Source organism: Falco biarmicus, chromosome 4 (assembly GCF_023638135.1).
Source record: "Falco biarmicus isolate bFalBia1 chromosome 4, bFalBia1.pri, whole genome shotgun sequence".
In the NCBI taxonomy this organism is placed as follows: Eukaryota; Metazoa; Chordata; class Aves; order Falconiformes; family Falconidae; genus Falco; species Falco biarmicus.
The window spans coordinates 81,954,334-81,967,384 of NC_079291.1; the positions used below are offsets into that span (position 1 = coordinate 81,954,334).

The following is a 13,051-nucleotide window of genomic DNA, read 5'->3' on the forward strand; positions in this document are numbered from 1 at the left end:
GGAGCAAAGAGTGCGGTGACAGCGCTTCCATCAGTGTTTTACCTGATGGAACCATGGTCCAGCCACTTGGCTCACCAATGCCACAGCACAACTGTGGCAGAACAAGCCCTGCCTCTCGTCTTCTCCCCCCGACTGATGGCTAGGCTGGGATCCCACAAGGCTTGGAGACTGTGTAGTGCTAAAGCAGCAACGGGAAAAATGCACTTACCTGAGAGCGGGGGGAGTTTACACGTAAATGAAATCACTGAAAAACCCCTTGGCGCTGCTGCCCTCCCAGGACCTACAGCTGGTCTGCAGCAAGCTCCAGGCAGGGGAGCCTCTCCATCACAGGTACTCCACTGCCTCTCACACCGTGAGCGCTCGCAGTGCCCTGGGCAGCCCACACCCGGTGACCCACATCCAAACTCGCACTGGGACTCTTGAGACTTGCTCCAGCGGTTCTTTATTGGACAAAAGCATATGCAGGTACAGGGTATCCCACCACACGGACACACATGGCACAGACCGTGGGCACCAGGAACCCCCTCGGTACCCCACCCAGCACACCCTGCAGGCTGCCTGGGACAGAGACCCCCGCTGCCACCTCGTGGGTAAGGGACGCATCGCCTCCGCTTTGCCATCGGGCACAGCGTGCACGCCTCCGCCGTGCAGAATCCCAGGCCCTGCTGCAGAACAGGACTTAGAGAAACCTCAAAGTACCTGGCTTGGAAGGAGAAGGGAAGTCCACACACACCAGAGCTAGAGGCATCATGAACTGATCTGATCTTCCCCTGCCTGTCTCCATCCCTGCTCCTCAGGCTGACTGCGAAGAGAGGATGCTGCCACACAGGGCAGGTGTCTGGCTGCAGTCACTGGACTGAGGGAAGAGTAGGAAGACTCACTGCCACAGCCCAGGACCTGCTCGTGCTCTTCTGGTCTCACCAAGATGAATGGCAGCATTCCTTGAGGTTGCTGGCTACCCAGGGACAGAGCCTCAGGAACTGAAATATTGGTCTCATGCAGAAGACTCACGGGTGAGGCAAACCCATTAATTCCCTTCTGCTCCCAGTTAGCACCAGGTTGTTAAAAGAAGACTTCTGTTCATTTTCAGCAGGATAGGCCATAGACAATGAAAACCCTGCTTCACCGTGCAGTCAGAGAAATAAGGAAGCTACAAATCTCCCCCGTAGAGGGAATGAAGCAGGGAGCAACCCCTCATGGCTTTGAGAAACCAGCCTACAGCAGCTCCCCAAAGGAGGTCTGGAAACAGCACTATTGCTGAAACCACGCTGAGTCTACCCCACTGATACAGAGGTGACTCTGCTCTCTGCCCCCCTCCAGCTGTGGGGCCTGCAGCTCCCTTTTGCACTGGCATAACAAGGGGGATTCCGTCCATCTCTCTTCCCCATAGTACCCTCTCCCCCACCGCATCACTGATCCTGGCCAAAGAGCCACAGCAAGCACAGGGAGGGAGAATGGCCCTTTCACAGACCAGCGTAGCGTCCTTGGTGCAGCCCTGGCTGACACAAGTGTGACAAGTGTGACGTGCAGTGCCATGCTTCTGCATTCAGGACTGTAATAACCCAAGCAGTGGACGGGCAAATTGAGCTCTGCCCTCCTGAGCTGCCAAGAAGGCTGAAGCCGGCTCCGAGCTATACCAAAATAAGGAAAAAAGTCTTAAAAGTCCATCTTCTGGGAAAGGTATCCTTGGCCCCCAAACCAGGGCCAGAAGGGATTCATACTGTCCCTTTGGTCTGCAAATATGCAGCCTCCATGTCAGGGAGCAGAGGAGCATCATCACAGTCCTGCACGACTCCAGGAAAGCAGAGCGAGGAAGGAACATACCTGTGATGGCCCTGCTGGGCAAAGGAACATCACTCCTGAGCTTTACTCTTATTTTTCTGCTTCCGTATTTTGGGCAAGTGGAACTTGTTCTTCTTCTTCTCTGGCTCCTGGCTCTCAAGAGATCCATCTGCAGAAGAGGGAGAAGACACAGAGCAGGTTGAGACCCGCCAGCCCCAGAGCCACCCAGTGCTGCTCCGTAAGAGTAGAAAGGGCCCTTACCCAACCTCTGGATCATGTCTGCCAACATCTGGTCCTCCTCTTGCTCTCTGTAACAGAACAGCATGGCATTAAAAAACTGTGCCGTCTTTCATGACAAGGTGGTAGATACCAAAACCCAGGCAAAGACTGCTGTTATTGCCCCAGTCAGAAATGACCAGCCTCCATAGCACACTCTGAGAAGGGTGTGGGGAAAACCAAAAGTTAGAGGAGCCCAAGAGATTAGCAAATGGCATCTGGCTCCCTTGAAAGCAAGGGCCTGTGCGGGGATTTCCAGACCGTGGCAGTACAGCGCTGCAGCAGGGAGGTCCTACCCCCAGCTGGCCTATGAATCATCCACAATAGGTTGTGAGGCCACACCAGACCCGAGGAGATGAATAAAGGTTGAAGACACCAGTAGCCTGAGGGGCTGTGGAGGTGCTCATGGAAATCAGGGACAAACACACTGCTACGTCCTTGGGTCTGGGCAAGGCCAGAGCCCAAAGCCTGGGCGTTACTGGAATCCTCAGCTGGCATCAGTGCTCTGAGGTCAAGAAATGGAGGCTGCTCCCAGCAACAGGAGGCACAAATCCAGCTACTGGACACAGCAGTCTTCCTTTGAACTTGGAGAGCATCCAACTCTCAACTAGAATTGCTCTTTCACTTGCTGCAGCAGACACACACATTCCTGGCTTCATGTTCCCAGAGTCCTCTTGCAGCTCCCGGACTGCCTCCATCCTGCCCACCTCCAGCCTCTCCCTCTCTTCCTCTGCCTTTGACATTTTCACAGCCCTTGTCCTCAGAGCAGCATTAGCTTGGGAGAAGCCCTGAACATGCCTGCAGTCCTGATCTCAGCTTTTAACAGCTGCCAAGGAAGCAATGGCAGCAGTATTTAGGACAAGATGGTTGGTGACAGGTCATCACCCACCTCTTGTGGAGCAGAAGTATGGATGACAGCCATTCATCCACCCCTATAGCCTGGTCTGTGGAGGAAGTACAAGGGAAATAATCCCTGGTGTTGGCTCATCTCGCACCATCTAAGGGCCCTCACCTGAGTCTGTCCTCATCCAGGCACTCCACAATATTATTCCGATCATTGACTGTGTTTAGGTATGATTCCAACAGCTCCTTCTCTCGTTCCTTCTCCCTGGGTGTCTTCAGTTCCTCTGCACAAGACAAGGGAAGCCCATCTCACCGCTACAGGCAAGTACCTCCCCACCGTGGCTCCTGCCTCCACCCTGCACCAGCAAGTCCCTCTCACAGGCCCAAATTTTAATATCCTCACACTCGGGAGCACATCTTACATCATCCCCTCAGAAAGCACATGTGAGTTGGACGTTAGAGGGAGTCTCCACCATACAGCTTGACAGCGCAGTCCCCAGACACCCCGCAGTGAAACTGCAATCCCTAGCAGTGTCATTCAGATCTGAAGGACATCCCAGTGCTGGCACGTAAAGTGGAGGGCTCCACACAGCCTGGGGCCACCAGGACTCTCAGTGCAGCTGGTCCTTACCTGGCTTGCTCATGAGGTGTCGCAGCTCCACCTCAATGTTCCACTGCTGCTCCTCCAGCTTCTGCTGTTTCATCCTGGAAGGAACCACAGAAGTGACAACTTACTGCCCCTCCATGCCCCAGGGCCAGATCCTTCTCATATCATGCCAAAGCCTCAGCTCCGGGCTGGTGGGTCAGTGGAAATCTTCCTCCATCACATTTGTGAAGTTTCCCTCCCCACAAGTTCATCAGTGCCCAAAGGCCCATCAGCTAATACCTCAGGATGCTGGCAGTTCTCCCAGAGATATCCTCAAGCCCTCCTCGTCCCACCAGCTGGCACATTATTTTTTTGGGTTGCCACTCCCTCTCCTTCACTGCTTACTGCTCACAGGTGAAGTGCACAAGCAGATGGGTGACTTTCTGGTTGTACTTACTTGTACATCAGCTCCGACTCTTGTCTGAGCAGCAGCTGTTTCTCATGGATCAGTTTGAACCATTCCACCATGAGGGCATCCTCAGACTCATCTGCAAAGGAGACAAAGGGCAAGGTTCCCTCAGAAGCTGCATCAGTTCAGACTCCCTGGCTCAAACACACAGGCACCTGAGGGACAGCCTAGGATAACTAAGCCGCACATTGAGCCACAGGCAACCTCAGGTGAAAACAGCTCATCTTCGGTACTCCTCGGTACAGAGGAAAGGATGCAGATCACTCCCTGCAGATTCAAAGAAGCTGCTCACAGATACTCTGCTACAGGGCACCCAGCTCATCTTCCATGTGGCCAGCTCAACTCTGCCATTCTGCACGAGCCCACAAAGCCCTGTGAAATTGGAGCCAGCCACGATGCCCAGTCTGGCTTGGGATCCAGAAGCCAGATCAATAGCAGCCTTCCACTCCCAGAACTCCCTGATCCTCAGCCAAATAAACATAAGACCTTGCTCAAACAATAGATTAGGAAACAGCCAGAGAGGGTTCAAAATTCATAGGGCTTTATCTTGCTATACCAGGTATCTTTGACAACCTGGTGTCTCACATGGAGCGTGAGCTCCTGCAAATGGAGCTAAGAATGCCCAGGGGCAGCATGAGGCTCACACCTCCCCATTGTAACAGAGGTGGCCCCTGGTCTCCTTTACCTCCTTCACAACCACGCAGCTGCTTCTCCAGATCCACTCCTTTCAATTCCAGCTCATCCAGCTGCTTCTCGATGTCACACACCTTCTCCTGGATTTTCTCCTCAGGGAGGTAGTCCGGGTGCAGCTAGGAAAACAAATGTAGGACCAAATCAAGTTCAGTGCCTTCAGACTGCCTGCTGAGGTGACAGCCCCAGAGATGGGAAATGACACAAGGAGCCCAACTGCAGAGCCATGTCCTGGAAGGGCCAAGTCAGCAGCAGAGCAGAGCTGGCTGCTCACAGCACAGCAGTGGCCACTGCGACATTACAGCACTGTGATGCGTTCACTGTGAGTGATAACATCACCCACACTTGTCAATCCACAGACATTCTCCCTCCTTTGTTGGGGAATGCAATGTCTACTAGAATTTTGTCGGGCTCTGTCTTATTCCAGCTTCTATTGTCCCCCTACATGGGAGATAACTGGCAGTCTCTCCACCTTGTCTATGTCCCAGAGCCTTTCACCCTTTTACTGGGAATTCAAATAAAACCTCTCAATAAAACAAACCAAGATATATATGGGCAAGCACTCCAGCAGGACACCCAACAACCCCAGCCTCTTCCCCTTACACCTGGTTTCCAGCCATACCTTGGTTGGGGACACTGCTTCAGGGCTCTGGATGCTTTTTGGAACAGAGGGTTTAACTAGAAGGGAGGGGAAAAAAAAATGAACAATCAAAATGCCACAACAAACTTAAAATAATTTTGTGGTGTGGGACAATGCCTGCACCACCAGAGAACACAACAGGTCCCTGCCACGCAACAGAGGGCACCAAGGACATTCATGCATCAGCATGCCTGACTATGGTGAGGGATGTGTCCTCAGGGAGCAGCACAGCCCGGTTTACTCCTTGTGGCTGGACACTCAGTTCCTTCCAGTCACAGGGTGCTGCTTTCACCCCCAGGACACAGGCAGTCACCTAACTCAGATGTGACTTTGGACCTTGCACCCAAGAATGAATGTTCATTCATTATTTTGCTAAAACCCAAAGATATTTATTGAGGCAAAAGCCACCCCTTCTTAAGCTTCCAAACGACAGAACAGAAATACTGGGCTACTGTCACAGGAAACATCAAGATATACTTAAAAATGCCCCTCTAGTGTGCTTGTACAAAGAAGTATCAGTAAATACTGATGAAACAAAGATGGTCTAGGGGACCTTCATATAGGTCTCAAGAAACTAAGGTTCAATTCCTTCCACAAAACACTTCCTAGGTGAGAAGTCCCTTAGGCCCTGCTACACAGCACTATTTAGGCCCTGGACACCTATTAAAATCAATTCTTAAGCAATGTGTATTTGTTCCACTGTGCCTCAGCTTCCTCTGCCCAACTGTGCTGCAAGGATAACTACAGAAGAGTGTGAGGTATTTGGATACCCGAGGGGCTGGGCTGGATAATTACCACAGAGAGAGAACAGAGGCGTACGTGGATGATGTGATAAGGAAGGAAAACTCTAATTTCAAAAGAGCATGGCTGTAAGAAAGGCAGCAGCGGTGCAGGCTCAGCACACACAAGGAGAAAGACAGGACAGAGAGCCTAGGGGAGCCTCATGAGAGTTTCTGGTAGTTGGTCCTGACTTGAGGAAGAGCTCAAGGACAGCTCGTTGGTCCTGACTTGAGGAAGAGCTCAAGGACAGCTCTCCAACTGCCCAGCCCTGCTCTATTGCATTTTCCAGGATGAGTGCCAGAGAAGAAGATGCTGGATGTATCAATCAGCTGTGCTGTCCCTGCACTGCTGGCCTCTGTCAGGGTACTCTTCCCTGTGGATGCTGCTGGTTTGCTGCCCTGTACATTACCTAGGACTCGCACTTCTCTTAAAGTTTCCTCCAAGAGGGACCTGACCTGCCATGAGCAGTTTGCTACTGCCAGAGCAACACCTCCCTCTCCCAGCTCAGCCCTGCATCTGCAGGCACCTCCCAGGTGATCCCTGCAGCACCTCTAACCAAGGCAGAAAGCTGCACCACTGGTCATGAGAAGACAAAGGTCACTGGAGGGGAACAGCTAGTAAAACGACTCTCCTGACCAGCCCAGGGTCTGATATCCCCTGATAGCCTCAAGTTCTGTCTTGACAGGCACAGGATGGGTTGGCTGCTTGCCTGCAAACTGGAAGTAGGACAGCTGGCAAGAAAATGCTGGAGCCTCGTTTCTCAACAGAAAACACTACCTAGGCCAAAAAAAAATATGAATGATCTACAGAAATGCTCACCATCCACAGCCCCACACAACACAGAGGATTGCAGGCAGGAATGGTAGCTGACTGTTCACGGCATCTGAGTGCTGAGGTAAAGACCTATACAGAGGAGCAACAAGTCTGTCCTTAATCCACAGCCAAGTGACAGCAGCGAGAGAACAGCCTTTCGGATGGCAGACTGGCACACATATGAAAAATGGAAGGAGGCTGCTGGGAAAGGTTCCCACAGTGGGCACTCCCCCACAGCAGTCATCAAGCTTTAGAAAGAAGGATGTAAACCCGGCTGGCCTCTCTTATCAGCTTGCTTTCTGGGAAAGATAGAATACTGAACCTTGCGGCTGAGACTGAGGAAAAAGGAGATGGAAAGTTTTGCAAAAATGATGGCAGTGGAGGCAGGCTAAACTTCTCAAATGGACAGCACAACTGAGGTTTGAATGCTCTGTAGCTGTCAGAGGTGCAGGCTAAGGACAGCGCTGGAGTCAGCTAACAAGTACTAAAGCGTGAGGCTACCGAGCCGTCAAGACCCATGCTGCTTGCTCCAAGACAAACAGCTGAGCCCTGCTGTGAGGATCTTCCAGTCCAAGCAGATAAGACAGATCTAGATGGGGTAAGGCAAGGGGAGAACAAACAAGCTGAGCAAACAGGACAGCAACAAACATCAGATCAGTTCCAGGAAATTTCATCTGTGTTGTGGTGGGTTACGTAGGACCAAGGACAACTGGGCAAAGGAGAAGTACACAGTAAAGCTGTGGTTGAACATACAGGAGTAAGAAATTGGATTAAGGGTAGGGACAAACTAGTCAGAACTGATCAGGACATCTTTGAAAGTCCAAGAAGAAGCAGCCTTGGCTGCTGCTACCATGAGTCCCGCCAGCTGGAGTCTCTGGCTGACACTTCTCTGCATTCCTTTTATTTCCCAAAGCCACTCAGCTAGGGAGGAACAGAGACATCATCTAGATCCCAGTTCCCGAAATTAGGAGATGGTCCTCTTCATAGCTTTGAGTTTAAGGAATGACAGGGCAGTGACCTTAACAAATCCTAATTTTAACTTCTTCCCTTCCCACTGAATTCTCTGGCCTGGCTGGTTCCTCCAACCTGGCTAATAAGAATTAATAACAGTTTCCCCCCCCTCCCCCATGACAACAGCCACAGGCTTAGCCACAGAAAACTTGGGGACACATCTCCCATACTGACCACTCAGGCTGTTCCCTGACAGTGCAGAGAGGAGAGGGCCTTTGAGCAGGCAGAAGAGACCTTACATGTGGTAGTGCTTTTCTTCAGCTGGTTGCCCTCTTCTTCCTTCTTGGCAGAGCCTCCAGGGTCTTCAGAGACTTGCTTTGAATTCTGACAGCTCCTGATAAGATCTGAACTGGGCATCAACTTCTTTTTCATGACTCCACCAGATGAAGCTGGGTTAAGAAGCACAGACAGGTTTTGTCTAAGAAATTTCAACCCTCATCTCATAAAAATCCCTTCACTGCCCAGCATCTCTGGCATTCACCACTAACCACTTTCATTTCTAGTCCTAGTTCTCTTCCCTTGATGACAGCGAGGGGCACAAGCCCTCACTTGAAACAGGGAGAAACCACTGATTACAAAGCCAGAGCAGGAAAGAAGGGTGAAGGAGAAGAACAAGTTTCTCACCGTTACACATTTATGCAAGAGAGCATAAGCAAAATCTTGCTAGTGTCTTGAAGAAGAAGGGCACCCTGTGAGGACTGAGTCCCTCTCCTTGGGGAAGGATGGCTCTCCAAATACAGGCACCACAGGGCCAAAGCAGGTGCAGAGAGCAAAAATCCCTGAAAGTGAGGCACAACCTCCTCCAAAATGCTCCTTACACGTGCCTTGCAGCACTAACGCCTGTCCCCTGCCTGACTAGCAAAATGAAGGCAAAACTTATATCCTTCATACCAGAGTCCTGCTTTGCTGATGGGACAACTAATGGGCTTGGCTTTGTCTCCTTGTGTGCTGGGCTCCCTGTTCCCACCTGGGAGTTATCAGTAGGTTTCTTAGAGCCACTTTGGTCTCTGCAAAGAAGAAAGACAAAGGTAGGAAACCACCCTTCTTGCAGAACGGAACAGTTCTGGACATCCTGGGCTGGATCTCCATATGGGATGGTCACATCTTTCTAATCAGAGTTCAGCAATTTGAAATACACTTTCCCTCCCCGGAAATGAAAGCCTTTGCCTTTTCCATCAAAATTCTGAAAACAGAAGCATTAAAACACAGGAGCTTTACCCTCCTATGTGCACACAGACCTGCAGCAACAAACACGGGTGCAAGCATAGTCATCCCCATTCATTTGTTAAGGAGACCCCTTGGCTCCAAGACACTCACTTGCTGGTTACAGGCTTCAACAGAGATCTCCAGTCTGCTGGGCTCTCAGACTTGTCTTCACCAACATTCATGCTTCCTAAAGAAAGGAACATAGCAAGAAAAGATCAGATCCAATAAAGAGCAACAAGCCAGATTTGAGTCTCAGGAGGGTCTTAGGAGATAAGCCATGCACTGGGGCAGATACTATGATGTTATTGCAGAAAACCAGCACCAGTTCAACACGTTTAACGTGGACAGATTCACATACAATAGGTAGTAAATAACCTTGGTGGCATTTTTGTCCCTTTCAGTTAAAATGCTTTAAAATCTATGCAGCTACAGAAACACAGCTGCACTGTAAATGAACAGGCACTTTCAACAACAATGTAACACGAACAGCTAAGATCTCAGAGACCAAAGGATGGGGCAGGAAGGGGGAGAGACGAAAAAAAAAATCGCAAACTGCAGATAGATACTGCTTCTGACCCAAGAAAAGGCCATCTGGAAGTGGCTGAGACACAGAGTACCCTCAGAACATCATCCCTTTGCTTACTGCTTAGCCACCACGGTGGAAGCTCTGTTCAAAACAGACCAGGAGGTTGGGTAAGCCCCAACTGCAATCACAAAATCATCCTGAAGTTCTGGCAAGGTCTCCCATCTGGGAAAGTCTACCTAAGCCTCTGAAATCCACCACAATCCCAGTGTTTGATGACAGTATAACTTCAAATACCTGGAGATCCTCAGAGAAGAAAAACTCACCATGCTAGAGGAAGCAACTGCACAGGGACAGATGGAGGTGTGTTGAGCCCCAGAACTCAGAAAACCCTTATGTGGCGGTACAGACAGAAAGTATAGGAGTCACTGACACATTCATTGTACTGGTCCAAGAGAAAGGCATAAAGCTGGCATGCTGTGTCCAGGCAGAGCTGTATGTGAATCAGTCATCCTCACCTTTGATGCCTTTTGACTCTGGCTTGTGCACAGAGTCAACAGGTTTCCTGGCAGCCTGGCTCTTGGGCAGAGGGTCTGTAATCTTTTCCTGATTTGGTGCTGTGTAGTCTGTTTTGCTGGACTGTGCTTTTGGAGCTGGGCTCTGCCACTGAGAACTGCTGGGAGAAAACTTGCCACTGCAAAAAAGGAACAACCTAGTTAGTCTGTTTGAAAAGAACAGACCATTTTATCAGCCTCTGTTCCAAAGACCTGGACGAGTTCCTCTGCCTGTCTTTAAATTTCAGCCACAAAAGCAATCAGGCAAAAGGGATGAACTGGGACTTCTCCAAGTTATCCCAAGGATCTTCTTGGGAGTAAAAAGGGAAAGAGAAATAGTCCTCACCTGCTGGATGCTGAGGAGCCTACAGAACTGAGCCCTCCTGGTCTGTTTGGAGAGGTGTTTGATCCAGCCAGAGCCTGTATAATATGGTTACGTGCCTGATCCTTCTCAGCATTCACTGCACTAACCTCAACAGTGGTTCTGGCAGGGGCAGTTTTACCAGGGCCATGAGAAGAAGGGACTTGGTTTTTAGTGTCAGAGGTTTTATTGCTGGAGGACTCCAACGACCGAAAAAAGTTTTCTCGGGCTTGCTGTGTTTTTGTTGTGCAGGTTGTCCAAACAGGTCCTGACGGGGAACCTTCACGGTGATCTGTTTTATTCCCCAATGGGGTACCTTTGCAGTCATCTGATTTATTTACAGCTGAAGAGGACCACAGAGTATTGACACTTTTGAAGCCAGAGCTTCCAGAAGATGAAACAGATGGCTTGGTTGAATTAGCAAGGCCTTCCTGGCTGGGTTTCTTCAACACCTGCTCTGGTTTCTTGGGTTCTGCTGCTTTCTGGAACGCCCTGGCAGCAGTAGGGGCTGGGGTACTCTCAGGTTTGTTCCTGGTGCTGCAGAGACCAGAGATCTGGGCACTGCCTGGCTGCTGGTGGCTAGTACAGATGAACGTACCGGGCTCAGGCCCAGCTTTGTAGCTTCCAGGAAGAAGCACGTTCCAACATTGCCTGCACCTGTGGATACAAAAGTCTCAGAAAACATCCTCCATAGCACTGGGAGGCCATTGACACACAGCTGAGAGTGCAGGCACAATTCCACTGCCAGCACAGGGAGGGTGAAGGTACAAGACTGGCAGTGAACAGATGCCACGCGCACATTCCTCAGGCACCAAAACGGGAGCTGCGGACAGCACAGCCTGAAGTAGGAAAGCTGTGGATGAAAACAGACCTGTGCAAAGAGTTTCCCCTATGCACAGGTCAAGAGCAGGCCCAGGTTGCTTCCACCCTCTCCCTCCAGCCCCAAAGGAGCCAGGCTGCCTCTCTGTGACCCACAGGCCTGCGCCCCCCCTCAGAAGAGCCATACCTGAAGCAGTTTCTGTGATAGAGCTTCCCATCGACCAAGTAGCGCTGCACCAGGTGCACATGGTTCCCGCAGATCCCGCAGCTGCTGCTAGGGATATTCCCGCTCTCTGCCAGGACACCTTTCTGCGGGGAGAAGCAGTGGGTGAGCAGGCAGCAGCGTGGCCCTGCGTACAGCTACAGATCTCCCAGGTGGGCGAGCGTTCGGCATGCACAGCCGCTTGGCTAGGACACAGACATGATACCCAAAATCCCTGCTCCTGCTAACCCCTTGTTCGTACAGACTGGAACAGCCCTTGGGAGGACAGAGGAAGAGTTCCCACAAATCCAGAGGACCAGGGTGTTTTGTCTACCTGTGGGAAACTGAAGCGCAAAGGCTTCTGATTTGAATTAGCTGGAAAAAGGGCCTTACCCTTTTGAGAGAAGCTTCCCTTCTTCCATGCTGTTTCCATCCCTACTCTGCTTTCAAACTGTTTCCAGGAATTTAATTAATGTTTTCTAGCAAAACCAATACATTCTGCTCAAAATCTCCATCCCCAAGATCTAGGAACAGCGTAAGTCCTAAGACACCCATGTCCTGTTCACCACTAGATAAGTCCCAGCTGCCTAATGTCTTTCCAATGACTTGCACCTGAATATGTGCAGTAGCCAGACCTCTGGATTAAATCCCCCATGGTGAGCAGAAAATTTAGAGATTAAGTCCTTACCACCGCTAGCCTTGAACTAGCCTAATACTCTAGCTCACTCAACAGGTTTAAGGCATGAAGAACACCCCAAAACACATTTCTTACTGGGGTGACTGGGGAGGCTTCTTTTGGCTTAGCTCTGGCTGGTGGGTGGGCAGGGGGCAGTTTGGGTGGCACCGGCTTAGGAGGCTCTGAAACAGCTTTCTTCCCAAGAGGCTGCTCCTGAGGTTCACAGGAAGGACGCTTGATTCCAGCCATGCCTCCAACTGGAAGAAAGAAGGAAAGATTTTAAGGGAACATAAGGAAAAGCCATGGGCTTAGGAGTAATTCACAGCATAAGAAGACCAGAAGACCCAGAGGTACCTGATGGATAACATGCAAAGCACACAAGGAAACACAGGCTTCCTTCACAAGCAGTTCTGTAACGCATTGAGGGGCAAGAGGAACAAGTGACTTTTACCAACATTCAGCTGAAACTGCTGATTTTTTTCTTCTCAGGGAATTCCATGGGGGTGAATGAAAAGGTGGAAAAACACAAACCACCATCCATCAGTGGTGTGAACAAGACCTTGGGTTTTTACCTGGCCCACAGTTTGGCTGGAAGCGATCGCCACTGAAACAGGCACCACTGTCAGGTATTACAGCTGAAGTTTGCTTTGTTCAGGTTGCTCTGCTCCAGACCTCCCACACACCCTGAACCTCCCCTGCTGTGGGTATCCACTCCACATCCCAGCTGGGACTCTCACAGAGTAAACAGGCTGGTCAAATGCAGAAATGACCGCTAAAAAGGGTAACTGTACAACGGCAAGGACTTGGAGGTGCCATGGTG

The 13,051-nt window shown here is 50.7% G+C and overlaps 1 protein-coding gene across 4 annotated transcripts in view; it reads right to left on the minus strand.

Moving 5' to 3' along the window:
• MICALL2 (MICAL like 2) overlaps positions 1-13,051 on the minus strand; it is a 35,924-nt gene that overhangs the window by 10,698 nt on the left and 12,175 nt on the right. For 2 of the 4 annotated variants that reach the window (XR_008821614.1, XR_008821613.1), the window contains exons 4-17: positions 12,328-12,488; positions 11,541-11,662; positions 10,520-11,191; positions 10,138-10,313; positions 9,208-9,283; positions 8,782-8,897; positions 8,130-8,279; positions 5,269-5,324; positions 4,642-4,765; positions 3,945-4,035; positions 3,533-3,606; positions 3,071-3,185; positions 2,044-2,090; positions 1,825-1,951 (exon numbers count right to left, since the gene is read on the minus strand). Coding sequence is in view for 2 of the 4 variants with exons in the window: in XM_056337486.1 (XP_056193461.1) it covers positions 1,854-1,951; positions 2,044-2,090; positions 3,071-3,185; positions 3,533-3,606; positions 3,945-4,035; positions 4,642-4,765; positions 5,269-5,324; positions 8,130-8,279; positions 8,782-8,897; positions 9,208-9,283; positions 10,138-10,313; positions 10,520-11,191; positions 11,541-11,662; positions 12,328-12,488 (2,078 nt within the window). In the remaining 2 variants the exon portion in view is untranslated. Of the gene's footprint in view, positions 1-425; positions 1,952-2,043; positions 2,091-3,070; positions 3,186-3,532; positions 3,607-3,944; positions 4,036-4,641; positions 4,766-5,268; positions 5,325-8,129; positions 8,280-8,781; positions 8,898-9,207; positions 9,284-10,137; positions 10,314-10,519; positions 11,192-11,540; positions 11,663-12,327; positions 12,489-13,051 lie in introns of those variants that run through there. The other 2 variants (XM_056337486.1, XM_056337485.1) reach the window with 2 other exon arrangements.